The sequence below is a fragment of the Lynx rufus genome, unplaced genomic scaffold (assembly GCF_022079265.1).
Source record: "Lynx rufus isolate CCGP_SWC_20201006 ecotype Redwood Valley unplaced genomic scaffold, mLynRuf1.p SCAF_31, whole genome shotgun sequence".
In the NCBI taxonomy this organism is placed as follows: Eukaryota; Metazoa; Chordata; class Mammalia; order Carnivora; family Felidae; genus Lynx; species Lynx rufus.
Genome location: NW_025814847.1, coordinates 3,256,766 through 3,283,937, shown reverse-complemented (window position 1 = coordinate 3,283,937; position 27,172 = coordinate 3,256,766). Strand labels below are relative to the sequence as shown.

The 27,172-nt window shown below is 53.3% G+C and overlaps 1 protein-coding gene across 6 annotated transcripts in view; it reads right to left on the bottom strand.

Moving 5' to 3' along the window:
* The window catches only part of ARHGEF11 (Rho guanine nucleotide exchange factor 11), an 87,191-nt gene extending 60,260 nt beyond the window's left edge, over positions 1-26,931 (bottom strand). For 3 of the 6 annotated variants that reach the window (XM_047092815.1, XM_047092816.1, XM_047092818.1), the window contains exon 1: positions 26,564-26,929. In XM_047092815.1, coding sequence (XP_046948771.1) covers positions 26,564-26,595 — 32 coding nt within the window. In that variant the 5' untranslated portion in view covers positions 26,596-26,929. Of the gene's footprint in view, positions 1-26,563 lie in introns of all 6 variants that reach the window. The other 3 variants (XM_047092812.1, XM_047092817.1, XM_047092813.1) reach the window with 2 other exon arrangements.
* Positions 26,932-27,172: the final 241 nt, after the last annotated feature.

The following is a 27,172-nucleotide window of genomic DNA, read 5'->3' as shown; positions in this document are numbered from 1 at the left end:
TCACACATAGGACTGGGGTCCCCACACCTGTGCTGTGTGTACTGCCCATCGTGTGGGTGGCAGGTCCGCTTAGTTTTCCTCCCATGACAGCTGCGGACACACCGTAAGAAACAGCATGCTGTCCCCTGGTGCTCCCAGAGGCTTCAGGGTGCCCCTGCTCCTGTCCCCCTCATGCTGGGGCTTTCAGGGGGTCTGAGTGCCCGGGCTCATCCACAGGGACCCTCAGGAGGTATGCTGAGTGCTGGGTAGTGCAGAGGACAGGGATGGAAGGGGCCTCAGAATCCCAAAGGGCTTCTGAGCAGTTATGGCTGGAACGGAGGGCTGGGTTTCTCGAGGCCGGTCCAGAGCTCCCAGAATCGCAGCTAGCAGAGCAGATCGAGAAAAGCCCCCAAACACACTGGCACTGACCCCATTCCACCCATCAAAATCTGACTGAAAACGTGAGTCCCAAGAAGCTTTCCTTGATTTAGTCTCTCCCGGCCGACCTCTCCCCCTTGGCAGGAGTAACCTCAGCTCTCACGAGTTCACTCTGTGCTACTGTGAACAAAACCGGCGAAAAACAGACCAGCATTCCAACCACTCACTGCGAGTTATACGTGCCATACCCAGCGTGACCGGAGGCACGGACACTTCCCTGGGATTCATTCCACAAAGATCTGATTTGTGTAGTAAAGGACACTGGGGTTGACACTCTTCTCCTGGTACTTTTCAATCAATGTGCCTCCACACGTCTGGTTTCCCGGCCAAGTGTATACACCTTGACAGGAAAGGATGTGCCCTCCCTCTTTGGAGTGTCTTTGCCCTCTCCCCTCCCCCAGGGGCCAGCGGGATAAAAGGGGTGTTTCTTCACAGGCACGGATGGACACACACACACACACACACACACACACACAGCATACAAAATACAGACTGTATGCACAGCTGACAAATGGCCACCGACACAAGTCCGAGCGACCGCACAGCCAACCAGAAATGAGCTATGCAAGATGGGGCCACGCAACCACACGGGCTGAGAACCGCGGACTGAGAACCACGAGGCGGCGGCCAGGATTCCCTCCGGCCCCGAGGCTGACCCTGATCGTGACACAGCGGGGCTGAGGGCAGGAGGCGGGGAGCAAGGATGCACCCGTCAAAGACACCGGACTCACAAGATCAAGTGGCACAATCCAGTTTCTCCGTCACTCTTTCCTGTTCTTAGAGAAGAAGGGTCCTAAGGACAAGGGGGACCCCTCCCTGATCCTATTTGCCCCCCGGGGGCCGAACTGCTCAGGAGTGGGCTTCAAGGCTCTGGTTCTTGGTGACATCAGGGAAGTTGGGTGGCTCTGACCTTCTGGACACCTGGACAGGGGTCAGGTCAGAGATGGTGATGACTGACAGAAGGTTCTACCAACTGCCAGCAACCCCCTTCCCCAGAGCACACTGAACCCTAAACGACTGGACCGATGAGTGACACCGACAGTGACCCAAGACCCACTAAGTGTGCCAAGGGCCTGACCCGAGCCACAGAGGCAGCCCCAGATCTGCAGCGTGAGCCCCATGCCAAGGCCTAGGGAGACCAGGGGTCCGGTGGGGCCAAACTGACTTACAGGTGGCACGGTGGGGGGGGGGGGGTGACCCGGTGCAGGGAACTGGGGGACAGGAGGGCCGCTCCCCTTGCGTCAGCCCCGTCCCCTGCAAGGACACGGGAGGTAAGACAGGTGGAGGAGGAGAAGCAGGGAAGGTCCAAGAGAAAGGGGGGAGTACAGCAAGAAAAAGGTCGGGGCGGAGGGCTTGTCAGAAAGATGCGGAGACAGGGGAGCACGAGCCAGGGTGACAGAGGAAAGGCCGGCTTAGGGGAGAAGGGAGTGGACACCTGCCTATCTCGGGGGCCGCTTTACATCCTCCCAGACTCCGGCAGCGGGAGTGTGAAATGCAACTCCTCATTACCGCCCTTGGGTGGAGATTTAAAAAGGGCTGTGAAATCATTAATTAGCACAGAGCGTCTGGCACAGAAGTGGATGAGGGGGCAGCAGGGAGGAGGGCCACTGGAGGGAGAGGAGGATTTCTGGATTAAGGAGCTTTCCTTAGCAGGGTCTGAGCTTCCCCGCCCGGCCACGCAGGATCAAACACACGCCCTCTCCCCTCTCCACTCACATTCCTGACGTTTTGTCTCCTTGGCAACGATTACCCGGCACGCTGTAATGTCGTGTCTTTAATTCACCTAGAATGGAAGCTCCAGGAAGGCAGGGACAACGGCCTGTTTTGTTCACTGCTGCAGCCTCAGTGCTTACACCAGCACGGAGAGATGCTCCAAAGCAAACGCACTTACTAAGCGAAGGAATACACCTAGCCCCATTTAACTCCAAACCTAGTCAATTCTCCGCCGCCAGAGAGACTGCAGGGAGGAGCCTTCCAGAGAAGTCAAAATAGAAAGTAGTGCAAACGCGCTGCCCACGGAGTGTTAACGGTAGGAGCCAGAGAGAATCTCAAGGCCCTGCGCTTGCGTTTTGCAGACAGTCTGAGGATCAGAGCCTTTGTCACGGGCGCAATGTGTGTGGCCCCGCAAATCACCTTGCTAAAGCCCTAACCCCCCAGAGCAGTGGAACTTGGAGAGCGGCCTTTGGGAGGGAAAGAGGGCTGAGTGAGGCCACGGGGGCCCCCATGAGGCGCGCACACACCGAGGCCGGGCCACGGGAGTGCGTGGTAAGAAGGCGGCCGTCCGCAAGCCAGGAGAGAACGCTCCACAACCCCAACAGGCTGCCGGCCTGGTCTCGGACTTCCAGCCTCCAGAACTATGAGAAGGCCACCCAGTCTACGGTATTCTACGGCAGCCTGAGCTGAGTAAGAAGGCCTTTTGGCGCGGTTTTCAGGGTCTCCTGGTAGCAGGGCAAGAACCAGAGCCCAGGGCTCCGGGCCCAGGCCGGGGACTTTCCACTACACCAAGGCCTGGGGACGTGAGGAGTAGGATTGCCTGGCGTCTCACCTGCAGGTAACTAGATGAACTCAGGACGTTCTAGGGGCGCTTTCGAACCCTCCTGCACATCCTTAAAAACCCAAATGTGTCTGTATTAAACTTACAAATTAGGACTTTCAGGTGACCTTCATCTCTGTCAAAAGTCTGCTTATCAAGTATAAAATGGATTTACGCTTAATATACTTCCCCAATGGCTCAGAAGTCTTTGCATTTGTGATCACACTCACCTTTACCAAGAGGTAATCACTATCAGTACACAGATGTGACTTAGATATTTGGGCGCATATACTGGTGCAGGCATGATTCTCGTCCTTGGGAAATTCACACTCTTGAGGAGTCAGGGACACGGTGTACAATGTACAAGAGGAGTTAAGTGCAAATCTGCAGAGTCAACTGGATACAGAAAGCACTGAGTTATAGGCACCGAGATCAGAAATCAGGGCTCTCCAAGGAGAGCGATGCCGAGGTCAGAGGATTACACAGAGCTCTTAAAGGGACGGAGAAAGCATAAACGCCCTTCTCTTACTTCCCGTAGCTTCTCAATGAGCCTTGAGCCGCGAACTGACCCAAACAAGGGGACTCCTTACCAATGCAAATTCATTGGCTAGTCCAAGCTGGCTGGTGGGAAATTCTGCGGAAGGTGCAGCCAGTCTAACTGGCTGCAAAGTTCAAAACACACTAAGGAGGCCAGGAGCTGTTATCTGAGCTCTGAACCATTTTGTTGGCCATAAAAGTACTCACCCCACCCCCGGGTTCGATATGCCTTGGCTCAAGCTCTCCTGCTTTCTCTCAACATGACCTTGCTGCCCGGAGCACCTATCCAATTCATCTCACACTTCCCCCAGACAAATAAAAAGTAAAACCCACAGCATCAAGTTATCGTACTCAAATTAAGAACTTCCGTGCCTCCAAGGACAACATCCAGAAAGGGAAGAGGCAGCCCACACAGTGGGAGAAAGAATTTGCAAATCATGTTATCTGATAAGGACCTGTGGCCAGAGTACACAAAAAACTCTTACAAAACAACAATAAAAAGTTTTTTTAAATGGATAAAAGACCTGAATGGACAGTTCTCTAAATAAGACATGTAAATGGCCAACAACCACGTGAAAACATGTTCAACATCATTAGTCATCAAGGAAATTCAAATCAAAACCACAATGAGATACCACCTCGCACCCACGAGGACGGCTAAAACCAAAACGAGGGTACGTGACAAGAGCTGGCGAGGATGTGGAGAGAACGGAACCCCCATACGTTGCCGGTGGGGACGTGCAGGCACACAGCTGCCGTGGAAAACGGCTTTTTGGCAATTCTTCCAGATCCTAAACACAGAGGATCGCAGATGCATCGATTCCACTCCTGGGTACAAGCCAAGAGGACTGAAAACACACATCCAGGCAGAAACCTGTACGTGAACATTTATAATCACATTAATCATCACAGCTCCGAAGCAGAAACAACCCGAAAGTCCATCAAGAGACAAACAGGTAACAAAGGTGGTCTGCCTGTACAATGACACGTTAACCAGCAATCGTTTTTTTGCAGGGTGAACAGTTTTATTTTTTTAATAAAACTTTTTAAAAATTTACATCCAAGTTAGCATATAGTGTAATAACGATTTTAGGAACAGAATTTAGTGATTCATCGCTTACATATGACACCCAGGGCTCATCCAACAAGTGTCTTCATATCCCTTGTCCATTTAGCCCATCCCCCCACCCACCACCCCTCCAGCAACCCTCAGTTTGTTCTCTGTATTTAAGAGTCTCTTTTGTTTTATTCTCCTCCCTGTTTTTATATTATTTTTGCTTCCCTTCCCTTATGTTCATCTGTTTTGTATTTTAAAGTCCTCATATGAATGAAGTCATATGATTTTTGTCTTTCTCTGACTAATCTCACTCAGCATAATACCCTCCAGTTCCATCCACGTCATTGCAAATGGCAAGATTTCATTCTTTTTGATCGCTGAGTAATACCCCATTGTATGTGTGTATATATTGGGCTCTTTCCATACTTTTAACCCGCAATTTTTAAAAAAGGAATGGGGGCACCTGGCTGGCTCAGTCAGAACAGCATGTGATTCTTGATTTCGGGGTCGTGAGTTCGAGCCCCATGCTGGGTGTAGGGATTACTTAAAAACAGATCTTAAAGAAAATAAACTGAAATAAAGGCACGAAGCACAGACACACGCTACAACACGGATAAACCCTGAACACGTGATGCTCAGTGACAGAAGCCAGGCACAAGTCCTCATGTTGTGGGGCACCGTTTACGTGGAATGTTCAGAAGAGGCATGTTCCGGAGAGAGAGGAGACTTGGGGCTTTTGGGGCTGGGGTCAGGGGTAGGGGGCAGGACAAGGTAATGACTGCTAACGATCACGGGGCTGCTTCTCACGGCACTGGAAAATTCATTCTAGATCAAACTAGTGGTGATGGCCTTGCAACTCTGTGAATGCATAAAAACCCACTTAACGGTATAGTTGAAACAAATGAATTTTATGGTATGTGAAATATATCTCAATAAAGTTGTAAAAATCAAACTGCTTTTCTGGTTTTACTAAGTGGAAGAAAAGGTCTTTCCTAGGACACTGATGGATACTATCCTCCTAATGTTCAAAATGAGTAGTCTAAGATTTTTGTTCAGGATTTTTGTCAAGTCACCCATGTTGAATCTGGAAAACAGAGTCTGCTTCACAGGACGGCTGTTGAACCACACAGGGCAGTGCTGTAAACGGACCGCAAATCTCCCTCATGATTTTCGTAACACTGGCCTTGCTCTGGCTTACTTCATTGTAAGAATAATATTTTATAATACGTATAATGTGCAAAGCACGTGTTTATCGACTTTATGGTGCCGGTAAAGCTTCTGGTGAACAGCAGGTTACTGGGTAGTTAAGTTTTTGAGGACTGAAAGTTACACGTGGACATTTCACTGCATGGGGGCGGGTGGCGGTGCCCCTAACTCCTATGCCGTTCGTTCAAGGGTCAACTGCACTTATCTATGCGATGGTCTGTGAGCCGAGGCAAGGACTGTCTCCTTCGTTTCTGCAGCCTGAAGGCCTAGTGCCATACCTGCCCCTGGGCCCTCAGGAAGCATGCTGTGAGGGGTCTTAAGGTGACGGAGGGCCTTCCCACACTGGGCACAGGTAGGTGCAGGCGAGGTCTCCTCGCCACCAAGGGAGAAAGAGGTAGTAACAGAAAACCCACCACCAGACTACGATGCTGGCCCGACAGGTGTGCTTCCCGGGCCGAGCGGGACACACTCGCTCGCTCGGTCAAGACCACGGGCTCGGTTCCCACCCCGCGGCGGCCGCTTCGCTCTATGGGAGTGCTTCATTCAAGAACAGGATGATAGAAGAGGGAGGTCACAAGGCGTGAGACATAAGAAGTGTCAAGGGAAGAACGTGGATCAGGTTCCTGGCTCCGGGTCGGCAGTAAATGCGCTTGCAGGAGCCACGGCCCACACGGCCACCCCTAAGCCAGGCCTGCACCCCATAGGCTCGGCACCCACGACAGGCCGGGCACAAGGAAAGCAAGAGCTACGGCCAGTGTTACTGGTTTTCAGCCATCGTCCTCTGTGAGCAAGAGTCTTCACCTCCAGAACGAAGAGCGCTGGTGTCAGCGTCTCCTAAGTGACCCAGAAAATACGGAATTCTCTACTGATGGGAGTGCCTCCTATCATTCACCCCCTGGTGGCCCGCAGACATCTCCATGTCTGTGAAATGGGAGCGATCTTGTATCATTTACAGGAGCCCACAGCATGACAAGTAGGCTAAAGAGAAGCTATACCAATGAGCACACCCCAACCCCCACCAGACCCTGGGATCTAGGCAGGGGCGACGAGGTCAAAAGCATGCTCCCCCCAAAATGCACGTGGCAGGAGACACGTAAAGGTCTAGGTTACTATGAGAATAACAAAGATGGGGACACACTAGCACGCTTTTACACAGAACAGAGCCTTGCAGAAATGGGGTGGCAGGACCCCCTCCCAAGGCTCTCTGAACACAGCAGCACGATTCGGTACTGAGACTAACACAGCGTCGAGTATCCTGCTTGCACTGCCCCTGGCCTCGGCTCGAGGAGGTTTCGAGCCAGAAGCACAGGCCGCCACAGGAACACGGAAGATTTTTTTTTTTTTTTAAAGAAAGAAAACAGGGGTGCCTGGCTGGCTCAGTCGCTTGAGTGTCCAACTTCGGCTCAGGTCATGATCTCACGGTCCGTGGGTTCGAGCCCCGTGTCACGCTCTGTGTTGACAGCTCGGAGCCTGGAGCCTGTTTCGGATTCTGTGTCTCCCACTCTGTCTGACTCTCCCCACTCCTGCCTTGTCTCTCTCGCTCTCTCTCAAAAATAAATACATGTTGAAAAAAAAAAAAAAAGAAAACAGGGGCGCCTGGGTGGCTCAGTCGGTTGAGCATCCAACTTCGGTCAGGTCATGATCTCGTGGTTTGAGAGTTCAAGCCCTGCGTCAGGCTCCGTGCTGAGAGAATCTCCTTGGGATTCTCTCTCTCCCTCTCTCTAAAAAGAACTATAGATAAAGACACATTCCTTTCAGACTCTCAGTCGTAATAAACAGAACCCATCGGGAGAAGACTTAGAATGTCTTAGGACAGGGAGGGTAACCGGACAAATCTCCGAGGACTCCTCTGTCACCCACGTCCAGGGCAGCAGGGCGGCAGGGAGTGCTTCACGCTCCGCCCCGCGTCTGAACGGCCCTGCCACTGAGCGCCCGACGCACATGGATCCCAAGCACCGGGTGCTCACTCCACTTACTTGTTAAATTATAATTACTTGTTTACACGTCTGTCTCCTCCACCGGCCACTAGACAGCGTCTGACACACAAATGTCTGACACTCCTGGAGAGAAGGATTTAATGATCTTCTTTCTTTTTGTTTTTAAAGACACCCTAATGAGGGAGAACCCAACGTCTACTCTACGGGTCTAGCAAAAAGCTGTAAAATCCCGATTTTCCCCCAAAACTCAAAAATACACAGATTGGAAACAAAGAGGTAAAAACTGTTATCATCTGCCTACAACATGATTTAGAACCAGACAGCTGATTCTAAAATCTTGGAGAATTAACAAAATAAACTACAAGAACTAATAAATGAATTTAGCAAGGTTGCAGGATACAAGATCAATGTACAAAAATAAACCTTATACAAAAATAACTGAAACCTGGGACACCTGGGTGGCTCAGTAGGTTAAGCGTCCGACTTCAGCTCAGGTCATGATCTCACGGTCTGTGAGTTCGAGCCCCGTGTCCGGCTCTGTGAGGACAGTTTGGAGCCTGGAGCCTGCTTCGGATTCGGCGTCTCCCTCTCTCTCTGCCCCTCCCCGTTCACGCTTTCTCAAAAATAAACAAACATTAAAAAAAACCAATTGAAACTGGTCTGTAAAAACTACCATTTAAAACCGCATCAGAACTATGAAACATGGAGGGAGAAATCTGACAAAAGACCGATAAAGACGCGTACACTGAAAGCTGTAAAACAGCGGTGACAGAAAGTCAAGACCTCCACAAACAGGGAAATACGCCAACCTTGCTGGCCAGAGGACCGGGTATTGTCAGGGCACCTTTGCCTCCAACCGAACTATGAGCCAGCAAGCTCTCGGTCATAATCCCAGGAGGCATTTTTGTAGAAAACGACAAACTGATTTTAAAATCTATATGGAAACAAAAAGGACCCAGAATAAGCAAAAATTTAACACTGAAAACAAAAGAACAGCATTGGAAAAACTTGCATTTCCTGATTTCAAGACTTCCAATAAGGTGACAACAACCAAAGCCGTGTTACTGAGAGAGAGAGAGCGTGGAACAAAGAAGAGTCCAGACCACACACGTACGATCAACTTATCCGCAGCAAAGGTGCCAGTGAAACTCAGCAGGGAGAGGATACGTGTTCTGGCAGATGGTGCTAGAACTGGGCACCCGTGTGCCAAATACATAAATAAATAACCCTGCCCCAATCTCACACAAAAAGTCACTACAAATAAATCATAGCTCTAAACATTAAGAGCTAGAACCAACTTCTTTTTTTCAGTTTTTACCTATTTATTTTTGTGAGAGAGAGAGAGAGAGAGAGAGAGAGACAGGGAGAGAGCACACACGAGTACAGGAGGGGCAGAGAGAGAGAGAGGCCAGAGGATCCAAAGCAGGCGCCGCGCTGACAGCAGAGAGCCCGATGCAGGGCTTGAACTCATGAACCGTGAGGTCATGCATGAGCTGAGCCAAAATGAGGTGGTTCAACTGACTGAGCCACCCAGGCACCCCTCAAGTATTTTCTAGATAAAAAGTGCACAAGCTACACAAGGAAAAACTGATAGGTTGTGTTTCATCAAAATCAAGAACTTTTAGGGGTGCCTGGGTGGCCCAGCCGGTTGAGCGTCCTGAGCATCTGACTTCAGCTCCGGTCATGATCTTGTGGTTCATGAGTTCAGTCCCCACATCGGGTTCTCTGTTGTCAGCACGGAACTCCCTTCGGATCCTCTGTCTTCCCCTCTCTCTCCTGCCCCTCCCCCACTTGTGCTCTCTCAAAAAATAAAACGTCAAAAAAAATTAAGAACTTTGCCCTTCTAAATATACTGTATTCTACTGTATGCAAATTTAGTTTTTATTTTGTTTTTTAAAGTTTATTTTAGAGAGAGAGTGAGCAAATAAGCAGGGGGGGAAGGGGCAGAGGGAGAGAGAGAGGGAATCCCAAGCAGGCTTCCCGCTCAGTGTGGAGCCCAACGCAGGGCTTGATCCCACGACCCTGGGATCATGACCTGAGCCAAAATCAAGAATCGGACACTCAATCAACTGAGCCACCCAGGCGCACCATACTGTATGCAAATTTAAAACAAGCTTTAAAAGAAAGAGTTATAAGAATGGAAAAGCCAGTCGCAGACTGGAAGAAAACAGTTACAAAAACATACGTGACAGAGAAACTCTAGAATACACAAAGAACACCTACAATTCAATAACTTAACTAATCGTAAGCAATTATATCTAATTAAGAAAGGGACAAAACACCTGAACAAGCCCTTCATCCAGGAAGACTCATGTGTGGCACACAGGCACATCGACAATGCTCGGCACCGTTGGGCATCAGGGATGCGCTGATTAAAAGCACAGTAAGATATCGCTGTGCACACACCCACACGGTTACGGTGGAAAAGACTGACCGCACCACGTGCTGGCTGGAGGGCACGGGAGCTGGAACTTTCACACACCGCTAGTGGGAACACAACACTGGAAAAGCACTCTGGAAAGTGGTATGGCCACATCTCGTGATGTCAAACACACACCTAGCACACGACACCAGGGTCAGTGCGCGAAAAACGGGAGACGAGGTCTGCACAAAGCCTTACGCACAAATGTTCCCGGCAGCTTTATTTGTAACTGTTTGTCAACAGGGGAGCGGATACACAAGTGACCGATAAACTGAAATACTACTCAGCAATAAAAAGGAACACACCGCCGATCTGTAGAACACGGGTTAGCCTCAGATGACTGTGCCGAGGGAAAGAGGTCAGACAAGAAAAGTGGCCACAGTGTATGATTCCATTTGGACAGAATTACAGAAGACGGGAACTAATCTACCATGAAAGAAGGAAATCCCCAAGGAAAGTTCCCTGGGGTTGGGGAGGAGAGAGAGATGAAAAGGGCATTTGGGGGTGATGAGTATGTTCGTTATTCTGATTGGGGTGACAGTGTCAGAGGTACACGCATACGTCAAAAAGCATCAAGGTGTATACTCTATTTAAGTGTGTGCGTTTTGATGGTACATCAAATATACCTTAATAAAGCTACTAAAAGGAAAAAAAAAATCCCAGCATTAAGGGAAAAAAGTATCCTGGGCCCACACAGAAACGCAACATTGTGCTTCTCAATTATAGAGACGCAGGCAGGCGCCTTTTCCTGGTAACACAAGCCTGCCCCAAGACAGCTCTACTCATCGTCCAGGCCACAGTGTCGCCAGATCACAAAACGAGGCGATGGCCTCTGGATTTAAAACAGGGAAAATCACAACAGGGGCATACTCTTGCATTCTATCTACTTGTACGTACAAATGATTACTTAATCAATTAATGCACAGGCAAGTAAGTCCCAAATACCCACGTTATCGGAGAGGCGGCACAAATAATCAGCAAAAACAGATCATCCAAAAAGCAATTTCATCTGCCTCTGTAACTTAATACATGGTTTTGTTTCGCAGAAGATATATTCTCAGGGATGTCAGGCTTTGACTAATATTGAAATGAACTGTCACCACCCCTCTCCCATTTGACACCAGAGCAGGAGCTAAGGTGTCACAGAGAGCGATGCTGGCACACACACAAGGCCGCTGGGTGACCTGCAGACAATGACAGTTCAAGAGCGTTCAGACGTGCCTGCCAGGGTCACACGCTCACAGGTAAATGTCTGCCCACGCACCCCCTACTCACTCTCCTGAGCTGCCCCAGAGCTTTCCTGGGTCTCTAAATGTGTGTACCCCAATGTGAAATGGATTGCAGTCTGCCTATGCTCACATCGGAAAGGTAGGAAAAGCAAAAGATGTAATGAGGAGATTCCATCAGCAAGTTCTCAGTGATTCCAGTCTTTGATGAACCGGTCACCGTGCGGAAAGGAGGTAGAGAGGCAGGTGTGATGGGGCACACAGTTCAGGCAGAAGACGACACCCAACGAACACGCGGCCAGCAGGGTACGTAAGGGACGTCTAAGGGGTAACTTTCAGGTGGGCACGACAGAGACGCACCCCTCCCACCCCACAGTCTTTAGTAAGTATGTATTTGGGCACAGCAAACTCTGGGTACTGAAAAAAGAAAGAAGAATCACACAGATGTCCTTATTCGGAAATGTTCCAGATTCCACAAAGAGACAAGGACACATTTCCAATCAAATCAGTAACCATCAAGGATATAAATTTCATTATCATCCCAAATGCATCCGATGTTAAGTCCTGTGTGGCCATGTGACAAGAGCATTAGTGAGACCACCCTCTGGGAATTTACACTCTAAGCAACAGTGATGACGCTTTAAAAAAGGACAACAGCCCACATAAATGAAATCTACTGTTGGTTACCTACACTAGAAAGAGGGAAAGGGGCACTGGGTGGCTCAGTCAGTTAAGCGTCTAACTTTGGCTCAGGTCATGATCTCACGGTTCATGGGTTCGAGGCCTTCGTCGGGCTCTGTGCTGACAGCTCAGAGCCTGGAGCTTGCTTTGGATTCTGTGTCTCCCTCTCTCTCTGCCCCTCCCCTGCTTGCACTTTGTGTCTCTCTCTCTCTCTCTCTCAAAAATAAACATTAAAAAACTTTTTTTTTGGAAAGAGGGGCAAAGTGGAGCACTGGAAAGAAAATCATACTAAATTCGGAAGTCGAGTGTTCCTGGTCCAGTTCTGACGCCATTTGGTCACAGGCAAGCTGCCTACTTGTCTTGGCTTCTTCACGAGGACCCTAATTCTCAGAGCGTCGTTGTAATGATTAAATAAAACTACACGCACGAAAATTCATCAGACTACTAGTGAATCAAATCCACCAACATGGGAAGACGAGGATACGTCACGACCAAGTGGGATTTGTCCGAGGAAGGCAAGGCTGCTTCAACAGCAGACACTTCTCCAAAGAAGGTATGCAAACGACCACCAGGCGCAGGAGGAGATGCCCAACATCATCAGCCGTTAAGGAAAGGCGAGGTCGGTGACCACCCGTCCCCATGAGCTTCCTCAAGGCATCTGGCGGAGACGCGAGCACGCAGCACAGCGCAGGAGGGAAGCTGACGGAGAGGATGCTAGCCAAAACGAGATGCGGCGTAAGTCTGGCGGAGGGAAAAGAATCCGGATTCCAGTCGAATTCAGGCTGCTGGTGGCCACCTCCTCCTTCCCTCCTCACCCCCTTTCCTGCTCGCCTTCCTGAAGCGTGGATTCCGGGCCTATGAGCCGGTCATCTTCTTGCCCGAGCCCATTCCTTCTCCGGTCCTGTAGCTTTCGTGTAAAAGGCTCCGCACGTGATGACCGTGACAGACTGGGCAGCCACACAGATGAGCGAGCGGGGCCCCTGTTAAATAGCACCAGGGACGGAAGTCCCCCATTCACGGGAAGATGGAGGAGCTGAGCTGTACCAGAAGGGGGACGATTCCAACGTGGGAAAAAGCTGTCACAACAGTGCGTCCTAGGGCCGCCAGGCCCGAGGAGGGAGAGGAGGGAAGGGAAAGCAGGTCACCCTCCCTCATCCGCCCCAGGCCCTCCTCACACGCTCACGGTGAGGTTGAAGTGCACGGCAGGCGCACGGGGACAGCACTGCACACTTGGGGCCATGGGGCTGGTTATTAAGTGGGCGCTCAGCCTCTGTCCGCTTTGCATCCTGGTGCTCGCAACGGCACCGTCACACAGCTCACTGAGACAGGAAGTGACACGAAGCAGACTCTCGGTGAGCGGCCCTGATGACGCGGGGGCAGCGCGGGCCGCCAGTGGGCTCCTGGCAGACAGAGGTCAGCTGTGCGCCCGCCAGCACTCTTGTCAGTCCAAGGAAAGAGAACGTCACAGTTGCCACTTTGGGAGATTCTTTTCCCTACCTGCTCTAGCTGTCTTCTTGCCCTCTGCTCCTCTGTGCTCCCTACCCGTTCAGCACCATTCCTCAAACCGTTGTCCTAGAAAACACACACACACACACACACACACACACACACACACACACACACACACTTCTCCAAAGGAATTCAGCTCACAGCGCTCCCAAGCAACTCAGTCTCTGGGGTAAATAACCAAAGCGACAGAGGCGAGACCGCAGGAGGAAAACGGAGCTCAGAGTCCCGGCCCGGCAAGGTGACTGTTACGGAGAAGGTGGGGACCTGGGTCTCAGACACCACATGAGACTCTCCCACTGGATCACTGATGAAACTAAGGCCCCCGAGGTTAGGTCATTTAGTTCGAAACTGTATCTGTTTCTCAACAATAAAAAGACAAGTAATCCACACAAAAAATGGGCAAGGGATCTGAATGGACGTTTCTCTAAAGAAGATATGTAAATGGCCAATAAGCACGTGAAAGATGGTCACCGTGAGTTTTCGTTAAGGGAACAAACGACAATCACGAGAAACCACTTCCCACCCACGAGGATGGCTGTAAGACAGACAGTAGCAAGTGTCGGTGAAGGTGAAGAGAAACCAGACTCACGGTTTGCTGGCGGGAATGTAAAGTGGTGCAGCCATTTTGGAAAACGGTTTGGCGGTTCCTTAAAAACGCTAAGCATACAGTTGCCACATGATCTGGCAATCCCCCCACGTCCCCCGCCAGGTACGGGCCCATGACAAACGAGAACATGCGCCCCCACAGACACGACGCGTCAATGTCCGCGGCGGCCAGTTAGCAGGAAGTGGAAACACATCGGTGCCCGCGCACCGAGGAGTGGATGACCTTGGTGGTCTCCCCATGCGAAGGGACGGCGTTCGACCACAGAAAGGACCGAGGGAGGCACTGACATGCCACGACACGGACGAGCCTTGAGAATACCGTGCTAAGTGAAAGAAGCCGGGCATAAAAGGCCACATACTGTAGGATTCTCTTTACAGGAAATGTCCAGAATAAACGCATCTACAGAAACAGAAAGTAGATTAATGGTTGCCTGGGCCTGGGGGGAGGGGCAACGGGGAGCGGCCGCTATGGGCACAAGGGTTCTTTTTGGGGTGATGAAAATTTTCCGAAATTAGCAAGTGGGGATGGTTGCACAACCCTGAATACACTAACTTGTACGCACTGACTTGTACGCTCTAAAGTGGTGAATTTTAGGTATGTGAATTACCCTCTATAAAGCCGTCAATGAAAAAATGGTAGGGGCCCCCGGTCGGCTCAGTTGCTAGAACACGTGCGTCTTGATCTTGGGGTTGTGTGAGCCCTGTGTTAGGTGTAGAGGTAACTTTAAATCTTCAAAAAATCATATCCATTCCTTTAGTAAAACTTCACCAAGTACCCACCTGCGACACGGTCCCGGCCACCAGAGAGAACACAGACGAGCCCCTGAGGAGCTCCAAGGTGCCACACGCCGCGTGGTGGAAGGGCTCGGAGTGACTGCTGGGGACACTTGGTTCTTCCCGGCACCCCCAACCCACCCAGCCCCTACTCAAGTGCCACCCTCTCCGGGTCATCAACCAGCCAGTGAATGTAAGCCCTCAGATCCCGAGTGGGCCAGGGGCAAGGAGGTCTTCCTGGAGGAGGCTTGATTCCTGGTCCCCAATCTCTTCCTGCCGGGCACGCCTGAGGCCTGGCTCCCTCCCAGGACGCGCATGCCCACCAGGCCCCGCCGGGCCGAGGAGAGTGGAACCATGCCATGCCAGGCTCTAGTCCCGGCTCTGTCACTCACCAGTGTCCACACCCAGGTAAGTCACCACAGCCTCTCTGGGCCCATTTCCACGTCTGCGACACGTGAATGCAAATACTGGCCCAACTACCTCAACAGGACAAGAGACAAAACCGCTCCACCAACGATACGTTATACTGCAAAGTACAAAGGAGGCCATCAGTGCTCCCTCCCGGCTCCTATACCTGCCCTCCTTCTCTCCCCACCAACCATGTCCTCCCCTGCTTCAAACGCTGACCGCCCTCTTGACTCGGATCTTTCTTTTCACCCTGACACATCCCCGTCCTGCCTCTCCTGTGGCAGTTACAAACCCAGCTTTTACTAAACTCACTTATGTTTGGATCACAGACAACAACGAAAGCAAGTTATATGCTCACTTGTTTGTTTTCCCCGGTGCAATTTAAGTCCCAGTGTATCCCCTGTGCCTAAAACACTGCCTAACATTGAATATGTATCTGATACGTGTGTTGAATCCATACAAAATTCCCACATCCCAGACCAACAAATGTGCAGCAGGATCTTGACAGGGGAGCGGTCTCTGCCCCCATGTCGCACCCAGTCCTTTCTCCACCTGTCGGGCCTCAAGTTCAGAACTAGTGAAAGACCAACGCTAAAGCAGCAAAGCCATCAGGCCCATGCCGGGCCCTGCTAGGAGAACCCGGATTTCCTCTGGGATCCTGCTGCATAATCAGATGATCCCAGGGCCGGTAGTGGGGTCAGGAATCCCGCAGGAGCTGCCTGGCTTTGGCCCGCACTGATCATGGTCCACGACCCATACCTACACCTCAGACTTCTGTGGCCACTGGTCTGGAGAACGTAGGGGGTTTTCTAGAAGTTGAAAGAAACAGCCCACTGATTCAGGGGGAAAAAAGGAAAATGAGACCAAGGAGAGACTAAGGGTCAGGGGACTCTCGGAAACCCCAGCTGTGCAGTCCCTCAGCCCAATGTCAAGGGAAGCGACAGGGGCCCCGGAACGGCACGGTACCCCCACCCTGCAAAGACACCGCCAGTGGAGGGCAGTGAGGGCTGACAGGGCAGAACCGCCACTGCACAGAAGTGGGCTCCAGAGACGGAAGCTCTCTGGGGGCAGGACCCACGTTTTAACAGCTCTGCCGACATTCTAAGGGGAATCAATGGCACGTCAAGGATCTTGCCCGCTGGAAAATTCAGAGCCGGGGATCAGTCTGCCAACCACGTTAGAAAATGTGTTCTTTCAATACAAAACTGAATTGCTGAAATTATGGATATTCAATTTTGGCATTTACTATAAATCTTGAAATTTCTGTACAATTCTTTTCTGACCCTCTTTTTGGCTTTAGTTCACTATGAAATTAGATAAACCCCTGGAGATCTTTAGTAGACCAGGTTTATTGGCACCTACACCAGAGGTAGGCAGAAAAAGGCTAAACGAGGTTTCACAGAGGGCCCAGAAATCCCGTGTTGGGCATCTAAGGGGCACTAGGTTAGACACCAAGGTTACAGAGTGACCAGCCCTTGCCCCCCCAGATGTTCCCGAGCTACTGAGAAGATTCCCAGCAGAGAGAAGCACGCATACAAAGCTCTGTTGTGCGTGCACCAGAAGACCTAAGCAGGGCCACAGGCGTCCTCGGTGGTTCTCTAGGCGTGGGCCACCCGCCCCGACCCGCACAGGAGTCACCTGCAGGGGCCTCACCCGGGAAGTTGGTGAAGATGCAAATGCTCAGGCCAGATCCCAATCCGAGCTCAGGGAGTCGGAAACCGCCTCCCTGGGTGAGGGAAGGGAGGTGACTCCCAGGGGGGAGGCCCAGCCGTGGGTATGCTAACACACATCTCTAGCGGCTCTAGATGATTCTGACGGATGCCTACAACTGCAACCTCCGCTCCGGGCAGCCTAGTCCTGCCTTGAGAAACTGAACTCAAAGTCCCTCCGTCAAGGACCTCCCCTTCCTGCTGAGCAGACCTCGTACGAGAATGGACCAGACTGTCACCGTCTCCTCACCCTCTCTTCTCTCTTCAACCCACTGCACACTGGCTCCCGCCTGCCCTCCAGGCCCAGAGGCCAAGAAAATGCTCTACGTCCAGACGTTTCTCTATCCCTTCCGCCTTCAGCCCGTGGGAGCGTTCGACACTCCACCGCTGCCTCCCCGCTGCTCCCTCCCAGCCTCTTCTGTGGGACCCGCTCTCGCTTCCCCTGGGTGCGGGCGGCCCGCCGGGCCCCAGCCCCTGCCTGCTCAGCACCTCCAACCGCCTGAGAGGGGTGCGCCCTGCTCCTCCTTCCCTGCAGCACGCTGTCCCCTCCGGCACTCCCGTTCGAGGGGGACCCCCACCCGCACCGAGGATGGGGCACCGTCCTCCCCCACGCAGCCAGCTGCTCAGTGTCCCACCGTCCTTCTCCACCCCCGGCGGCAGCTCCCTGCCTGACTGCCTCTCGGCTCTGTCACTGCTCCACCGACGCCACAGGGACCCCAGTTTTCCTCATGGCGCATCCCACTCACGTCACCCCCCGAACCCAGACACGGGCCCCGGCTCCTTACGATCGTCCAGGCTCACCTATTCGTTGTCCCGAGGCCACCCCCCCCCCCCACCACACCTCGCCCTTCCTGCCCCCGCTAGCCTGGCTCTGTTTTAGGCCTCAAGGTCCCTCCCTCCAGGAAACCTTCCTCGGTGTCCCTCCCGCGTGCATCAGCCGGTGTCACCGAAGAGAGCTCGCGGTGGGATCACACACCGCCCTCTACCTTCTGTCTCCCCGCCCAGCGGAGAGTGGTGTGTGTAGCTCACTCCCGCTGAAGCCCTGAAGGTTTGAGAAGTGGACCAGACCTCTTAACCTGAGGGCCAGCACGGACCCTCCCGAACCTCAGCCCTGTCCCTGCGAAGACACTGGCACGCAGTGGTTTCTGCCCCCGTCCCCAGGGCCCTGAGCAGGAAGGGCGTGCGTCTCTGGCCCCACACAAGGTCCATTGACAGGGCTGCTGACTGCACTCTCTCCACCGTCTCCCCCAGACAACAGCAGCCTTTCTCCGTGGGTCTGCTCTGGGAACTGAATGGGGCCGGCCTGGGGCCTGGGGCGGGCAGGACAATAGCAGGGTGGGCCCGGTGCCGTCAGACCCCCTCGGGGAGAGGCAGCCCGGAAGCCAGGCCGCCAGTGGGGAAATCCCCCGGCCTCTGAGAAGCAGCCCCAACAAGGCTGCTCTGTCCCTAGAAGAAACGCCAAGTGCCCAAGACCGAGCACTGAATTCTTGGTCTCCGTTCCCGGCAGCACTGTGTAGAGAGCTGCTTCCTCGAAAACTCCGTGGCCAGGCCCGGTGGGGATGGCAAATGTCCAGAAGGAGCTGCAGGTGAAGTCAGTTAACAGCAGGCAGGTGTGCATGCCGTATGGAGAGAGCCAGCTGGGCACGAGACATCCACCCACAGGAACGAAGAGACACTGTCACCGACACAGAGCATGGGAAGGACAGAAGCACACCGGCACCTGCCGACCACAGGGCGCCAGGGGTGCGGCGTTCTGCTAGGACCCCTACGTGAATGATTTTACACAAAGGGTAAGAGTCCAACTGCTGTACGTGTGTACAGAAGGGACACTGAATGACAGAGACGTACAAGCGCGGTGGCATTCACCAGAAATGGCCTCCCTGAAGTCGTGGGGGGAAGAGCAGGCCCGAGTACAGGTGCGGAGGGGCGTGTGGGCCCAGGAAGCGGGTGGGGGGCACAGTAAGAAGAGGTGGGCCGAGCTGAAGGAAGGAGCCACGGAGCCCCAGCTGGGGGGGAGCCCCAGCTGGGAGGGAGCCCCAGCTGGGGGGTCTGGGCAGGGAAGGAAAGGCGCTGTGGGTGTCTGGCAAAGGATGCCTTTAGGACGAGATCCTGCACACTGGGTTCTTAAGTACCATCCCGTGTTTGTTCGGTGTCCCCGGAGCAATGTCTGCCAGTCCCCAGTTTAGGGCAAGCACAGGCTGGAGCCCCCAGACCCGGGTGTTCCATGACAGCTGAGTAGAGCCCAGGCCGGTCTGGTCCTGGTCCCACCAGCCACCTTGACAACACAGAATTCGCACGGCCGGGTGGTGGTTGAGTGGGGGCTCCCACAAAGACCTTCTCGCCCCAAATCCTGGACTCTGTAACTCTGGTCCCAGCACCTCTCCTGCAGAGATGCCCCACCCCCCCCGGCCCTGGGGCCCGGTCTGCCGCGTGGGGGTGCAGGGTGAGTTCATCCCCGTCACACACGTGCCCGCCTCCTCAGACCAGGACCAGTTTCCCGAGGGATCTCCCAGACCCGACTCCCTTCCCGCTCCCTTCAAGAGGCTGCCACGAAGAACTACAACTATGTGGTCAGGAGGCCCAACCCAAGGGCCGTGTTGGCAAGGGAAGTGATCGCTGGCTGTGGCCACAGTCAGCAAACTACTGGGAGCCAATAGGAGACAGACTCACGGACGGTCCCATTCTCTCCAGCGACAGCCTGACCCTCCTCCCAGCCAACCTGTCTCGACACCTTGGAAATCAAATGGGATTCAGCCGTAACAGACCCTGCAGATTTCCCCTCCACGGTGTCATTCGGGTCCTGCCTCTCTTCTCTGTTCCACGTTATCTTTTGCCAAGACCGCCGCACAACCTCCCTGCCGGCCTGCGAGCCCCAGGCTCTCTTCCGATCTGCCTATCGACGTCCGCAGTCTGCATTCTCTCTGCCACGTAACACACAAACCTCACTGGCTTCCTTCTCCCTCCCGCATCGAGTCCGAACGCCTTTATCCCCCCATCCTGCCCACCTCGACAACCTACTTTCTCCCTGCTCTGCAAACACACACCATCTTACTACCCCGACGCGCCCCACGCTGGTCCCACCTAGAACCTCTGCCGGTGCTGTTTGCGTGTCTGCCGCGGCCCCTCCCCTCTCCCCAATTTCCACCTGCCCTCTCCCGGCTGCCTTTCTTAGCACCCGCTCTCTCCTCTCCTCCGAACGCACCTCTCGACACACACGGACTTGAGCCATTACTACTATCCTTTCGTGGTTACGTGCTGTTTCGCTAACGTTCCCTCCCGATGTTATCTGCCAGGACACCAAGGACCGAGCTAGGTGTGCGGCTGTTTGATAGATATTTGCCGTCCAGCAAGCGGACTACAGATCACAAGGCATCACCTGGGAGGCTGCTGGAGTCACCCGGTCCCCTCTAGCACCTGAGGCCAGGCCACGACCGGTGACGACAGACCCCAACAGACCACCTTATGGTAAGCTTCAAATACTGGCGGAGAAAGTGCTGGAAATCAAGACTCTGAAATCACTTCCCCTGACTTTTCAAAGCTCCTTCCTTGTGCATTCATATCTTAGTTTGCTGTTCTTTAGAATGAGGACGAAAACCCTGAAGTCAAACAAAGAGATAAAAGAATACTCGTGATTTTAGGGCCTACGCTGAAGTCAGGATGAAAAGACAATGAAATGGGCTTAAACTGGAGCAGAGGCAAGTCTGAGACCCTAACTGTGCTAGCCATGTGGAGCCACCTTCCTCGAGGGACCAGCCAGTATGGGAGAGACACTCCACCTGCTGCAAACTAGCCCCAGAGGTGTCCATTCTGGAGCCAACAGGAAAGGGCAAGGTGACCCCTTAAGCCTTAGGACGCGTGTGACGTTCCTGCCACAGCTCCGGGTGTCCTTCCAGGTGTGAGAGCACCTTGCAGCCCCTGCTCCGGGCCCCTCAGCGCACTTCCACTCTCCTCCATCCCTGCAGCACCAGCTCTGCTCCCTGGTCTTTGCAAACTTTCACTTTCACTGTTTCCCGGAAGGCCAGACCAAGATCCCTGGGGGAAAAGTCCTGGTTCTGGAAAGGACACACGCATGATGCTCTCAGAGGGACCGAGCCCAAGAGGCTGCGGGCTGATGTGCTCCCCTGTCACTCAGAGCCCTAAAGATCCATTCGGGAGGGACCCAGCGTGACTGAGTGAAGGAACGATTCCTTTTTTCTTCTGAGACAGTACCTGTAGCTTCGTGAGCGCTGCTGACCCCCATGGGGCGCAGGAGTAACCCTGGAGGCCAGAGCCGGGCTGTGTGCGGGTCCTGCCATGGGCCACTCAGGGGCTGAGAAGGGAAAGCATGCACGGACCCCGGGGGGGTCCCCGAAGAGGCTCTTCAGGGCCACGTGATAAACCGCTTTAAAATAACATGCCAATGGGCCGCCTGGGTGGCTCAGTCAGTTGAGCGCCTGACTTCGGCTCAGGTCTTGATCTCGTGGTTCATGAGTTCGAGCCCTGCATCGGGCTCTGTGCTGACAGCGTGGAGTCTGGAGCCTGCTTCGGATTCTGTCTCCATCTCTCTGCCCCTCCCCTGCTCGCTCTATCTCTCCCCAATGTAAAATAAAACAAAAACAGTTACTTTAAATAAATAAAATAAAATAAAATAACAAACCAAGATTAACACGCCACCAAAGTGGAGACCGAAAGGCGGTAAGTGCCACTATGAAGACACGAAGCGGACTCCGTCAACATAGATTAAAACAACTCCTGTGGCGTTTCCCGGGACGACACACGCACGGAAGCCCTTCCCTCCCATGGGATCCCACCCAGACCTTCAGAGCAGCGGTGCGGGGTGCTGGCCCGGGCTCCCAAACTCCACTCCGTGAGGGTTATGAGTTTCCGGGACTCTGTCTCTATACTAATTTGGGAATGAGCCATTACCCTTCATAAGATCTTTTTATTTTTGATGAAATCATACCGTCACTTAACTTTTCATATTTTTTATTTATTCTCTTAAATGGGTGGCAAGGACTCTGACAGTAGCCCGACCAAAAACAACAACAACAACAACAAACAAAACAAAACAAAACAAAACCCTAAATAAATTTGTTAATCAAAAGGCGCTCTTTCGGGGCGCCTGGGTGGCTCAGTCGGTTAAGCATCTGACTTCGGCTCAGGTCATGATCTCACGGTCTGTGAGTTCGAGTCCCGCATCGGGCTCTGTGCTGACAGCTCGGAGCCTGGAGCCTGCTTTGGATTCTGTGTCTCCCTCTCTGTGACCCTCCCCCATTCATGCTCTGTCTCTCTCTGTCTCAAAAATAAATAAAGATTAAAAAAAATAAAAAAAAAAAAGGCGCTCTTTCAAAAATGCTTTTGAAGTGAATGAATCTGGAGCTCAGCGTGCTCCGGCCATAGTGGTGATTAACCACCCAACGTTTCATCTCCAAATCCGCTGCTACCTCTCATCTCACCCCAGACGGGGCAAGAGTATGTCCTGGAGGAGACTCAGCATTTCAGGGGGCTTATTACTTGTAGCTCTGAATGGGAGGGAGGCCAACCATCTAAACTCAGCTGAATGGGGATTTCTAGGACCTGGGGCTCGGTAAGAACCTGCAGCCAAGGTGGGAAGAGTTCCCAGAACCACCCCCTTCCTTTCCACATAAGCCCTGTCTGGGCACCCAGCGTCTCTTCTCTGCAGACCTTCCCCAAAGCGCAAGGCTCTCTACCGTCCTTCCTTCCTGTGCCCCCCCCTCCACCCCGAAGATTGAGTCTCTTCTAGAAAAAAGGCTACCGACAGGGAAAGGTTACATTCAGCCTCAGATCTCTGATAAGGGCGGTTGCTGGGTCTGGATTTACTCTCAATTGGGAATGGCCGGAGATCACGAAACAAATTCTTTCCACCCCAAATCTAAGGGAGCCAAGGTAGCTACGGTCCCTCCCACTCATCAAAACTCCTGAGAAGCTTCCTCTTCTCATATTCTTCAGGTCTATCACCCAGCACAGACCACAGGAGAAGTACTTCTCCTTCCGACCACGTACTTCTGCACAAAAAGCCTGTTCACTCTGGTCAAATGCTTCGAAACGACGCAAGGATCCTTCAGTTACTCAAAATCTGTTTTGGGCTAGTTCAGAAAGTACCGCATGACGCTAAATCAAATTCAGGAGTTCACCGCCTAGAACTCCTTTACAGCTTTACAGCTTAGAAAGCAATCTGAAATATATTATCTTATTTGCTCTTTTCAACAGCCCCACGAGAGAGACGCAATAAATGTTATAATCCTCAAATGACACACAGCGTGAAAATGTTTGTGAACCAGAAGGCCTTGCACATAAGCGAACGCTTGTTTCGCCTACGAGGAAATCAGAGAAGGTCTGTGACCTGCCCAAGGTCACGGAGTCAAGGGGCATGCCAGGGCTCAAACCAGGGCCTCTTGGCTTAGCTCTCCTACTTCGCCGTCTGTCCTGGCCTCACAGGGGCTATCTTCCTCTGCACGGAGGAAAGCTGCCGTGCGGACGCAGCCACCTAACCCACCCGGCCGGCGTGGAAACGTGTGTCACTGGAGACGAGGCAGAAGGATCTAGATCGTTCAGCAGAACTCATTACCGTTCCCATAAGACGAATTCAGCATCCTCACCTCTGCCTGCAGCACCAAACACACCTTCAGGATCTCTGGAGAAGACGAGGGGTCGACGGGCAAAACCGACAGGGGCTCAAGCAGCCGCTGGGGCCTATGTGTCAGTCACAACCGATTAATACGGAGAGACAAAGATCAGTCACAAATACCCCTCGTTCCAGCGGACGCGGGTGTCCGTCCCCTAGAGGGGGTTCTTCCCCACAAACATGGTCCTGTGTCATGTGGTTTATCCCCTGGGAAATACACGCCACCTAGGAGGCCTTCTCCGACCCCGCTTTGACTACCTGGGAAACCAACACCGGAGCACTGAGACAATCTGAAATGGAAGACTTTCTGCTTGCTGCCACGCTCACTCCTTCCCACAATCACCTGTCACACAGTTATCGAAGGCTCAGTGTGCACAGCTTACCGCTGAGCAAAGCAGACACAGTCCCTGCCTGTGCGCGGCTTACAGCCTAGTGTTGCCGTTCCCGTTCCCTGGTCTTCGGGACCCTTCCCTCGCTCCCCAAAGAGACTGCACACTCTTTGTGGGCAGGAGCCACGTCCTTCAATTTTCTGAAACGCTCGTCTGGCGTCTCATGCTAGACCCTACACGGCACGTGGACAAACTATAAGAGAAACCCTGACGCCACAATCTGGAGCATTCCTTCTGCTCAATCCCTCCAGTGCGGAGTAAAATCATGAATTATTTAAAATCCAGAGTCTTGAACCTGAGATGTCAAAGGCCCAGCAGAATGAGCCCGCAGCCTCGGGGGTGAGATCAGATACAACGGGAGATACCTAACGGGGAAGAGAGCGGAGATGGGGGCAGAGGCGAGGAATGCTCTCAGCGTGCAAAGGTACATTATCCCCCAGGAGAAAACAGTGCGTTACTACAGAAGCTAGTGTTGGCCCCAAGACTGTTAAAAAGTGCAAAGGGAGGGGCGCCTGGGTGGCTCAGTCGGTTAAGCATCCGACTCTTAATTTCGGCTCAGGTCCTGATCTCACAGTTCGTGGGATCGAGCCCCATGTTGGGCTCTGCTTGGGATTCTTTCTCTCTCTCTCGCCCTCGACTGTCTGCCCGTCCCCCACTCTCAAAAATAAATTAAAAACAAACAAATGACCCTTAAAAAAAAGTGCAAAGGGAACACTGAAAGGCATCTTCACCTACTGTCAAAAGGAGAGACTAACACCACATTCCACGGGACCAAGTCATAAACCCTGTTAGCGTGTGGCAAGCAGCAGAGCCTGGGCCTGACAACCTGCATCGGAGCTCAGACTCTGCCACTGGTCCAGCAAGATGGCACTGGGCAAGCCACGTATCCTTCCCGAGCCTCAGTGACCCCCTCTGTAAAACGGAATCACATCCAACTTGTCTGCCCCTCAGAAACGCCGTGGGCCCAGATGAGATACGTCCTACGAAAGCTCTTAGGAAGATGTCTTGCGCTGTATGAATCCCGACAAGACTACGAAGATACACAGGCTCCCAGAGGGGCATCTCGCGTTAGCCCGGGAACCGTCATGGCCTCTTTCTTTGCCCCCCTAAGCCTGGGTTTCCACCTGCTCACATCCCCGATTTCTAAGAAATCACTCACCGTTCAAATCTCACAAAAGGCAGGTGCACGAATTTCCAAACTCCAGCAGGAGGAACAGAGAAGGCGGCAACCATGTCACCTCCCTGCCCCGATGCACCTCGGGCCCCCCTTTACAAGAGGACAACAACAAGGGGAAGGGGCACACGCCTTATGTCCTTTGCGGCTGGCCGCCTTCTCCCCCCACCGCTGCCAAGTCAGGTCCCGGGCTGGGGGACTGCTGAGTTGATCTGATGCTGAACTGATCTAAGCAGGACTCGGGGACGACACGCAGAGGAGTGTCTGGGAGGGACAGATTATACTCAGGCCGCGTTCCATAGCCAAAAAGAAATTACTATTAGCATGGATAATCAAAGGTTAACTGGCCTGAAAACACCACCGCTCCCTGCCCTTCCCTGCCGCTCCGCTCACACGGCCTCCAGGCCAGTGCTCAGTCCTGCAACCACCCATCTCCATCCAGTTAGGATGTGTGCAGCACCCACAATGCAGCCCTCTGTCAAGATTCTTAAGGAGAAAGCGTTGGGGGGGGGGTGCGGGCAAACGCCTCACAAAGTTGTAAACTGCGGTGGTAACCAGTGAAGCAGAGGCTGGTGGGGGGTGGGTCCTGGGCTCAGACTCCAAGGCCCAGCGCCTCTGCAGGTTAGGCCTGAGAGCCCACAACTCCTAGGCAGAGGAAAGGCCCATCCTGCAGAACCAGGCTTTTTAAAAACGGCTTAGAAGATCCAGCCTAGAACGTGCGCCCGTAAGCAGGACTCCAATTAAACCCTAAGCCTGCAGAGCAAGAGATTCTAATGTGCCCTGTGCGTTTGCCGGGCCATTATCAGCCACTGGCAAAAATCCAGACCTGTATGGGTGCAAAGGGTGTTTCTGTCCCATCAGTCAGGCCTGCAACATCATCCTCTAGAAATGGAATCCACCCCATCACCAAGCCCCACCATTCCGTAGCAACCAGCAGGCGGAGGCCCACGCCCCTGCAGGGCCCTTCCCCCAGCAGCTCAACACCTAAAGCCAGTCCCAATCCACCCTGGGGACTCACGTGACCAGGCTCGTGTCGCCTCCCGCCCCCTAAACTGGCGTGTTAGGGGCTCAAAATCAGCCTGTAGCAAGGCAAAAGTCAAAGGCTGATGGGAGCACGGCCCCTCTTTCTGCTCTCCCAGCTCTGCTGTCTATTGCTGGTAGATTAAAAAAACACAGAATCAGGACGCGGACACACACACACAGAACATAAACACACAGACAGGTCCGGAGGGTCCCTAGAGACGGTCGCTCCCACCCCGACCCGGGCTTTGCAACCTTTTATCCAAATGCAACACCCACCCTCCCAGCCTTTCCTTAAGAAAGTGTTGAAAAGCACATCATCCGTAAACCTACCTGTCTATGCTCTGGGGCAACCTTACACTCATGGTTCCTCAGCGCGTCCGCGCCGCCAGGGTCCTGCAGTGTGGACGTCGGGATCGGGGCCGAATCGGCTGCGATGGTTAAGAGAGGCGGGAGGAGGGCCTCCCCGCTCGCGGCCGGATGGTCGGGTGCCGTGCGCTGGGCTCTCAGGACCCCGGGAACTGAGGCTCCACTCTACTCGCACCGGCCAGCATGCTGTCCTTTCTTGGCCCCCGGTCCCCTCCCCCGCCGTAGGGAAAAGAAAAAGAAGAAGAAAAAAACCGAAAGAAAAAGAGGAAAAACTGTGACCTTCTCAGAAAACAAACCCCCGACCGCAAATCTCTTCACGGCTGGCGCTGCGGGCTCCGGCGCGGACCGCAGGAAGAACGCGCCCCCGGCATGTCGGCGCTCACCGCGGAGAGCGGGCGCGGGCCCCCCGGGCCCCCCGCCGGCCAGCGCCGCGGGCCGCGGCCACAGGGACCCCAGCCGGGCCGGGCCCCGCCGCCGCCACCGTGCAGCGGCGTGCGCGCCGCGGCGGCCGCTCAGGTCCGGCCCGCCGCCGGGACCGCGCTTACCAACGTCCTTGGAAAAAGGGGAAAAAAG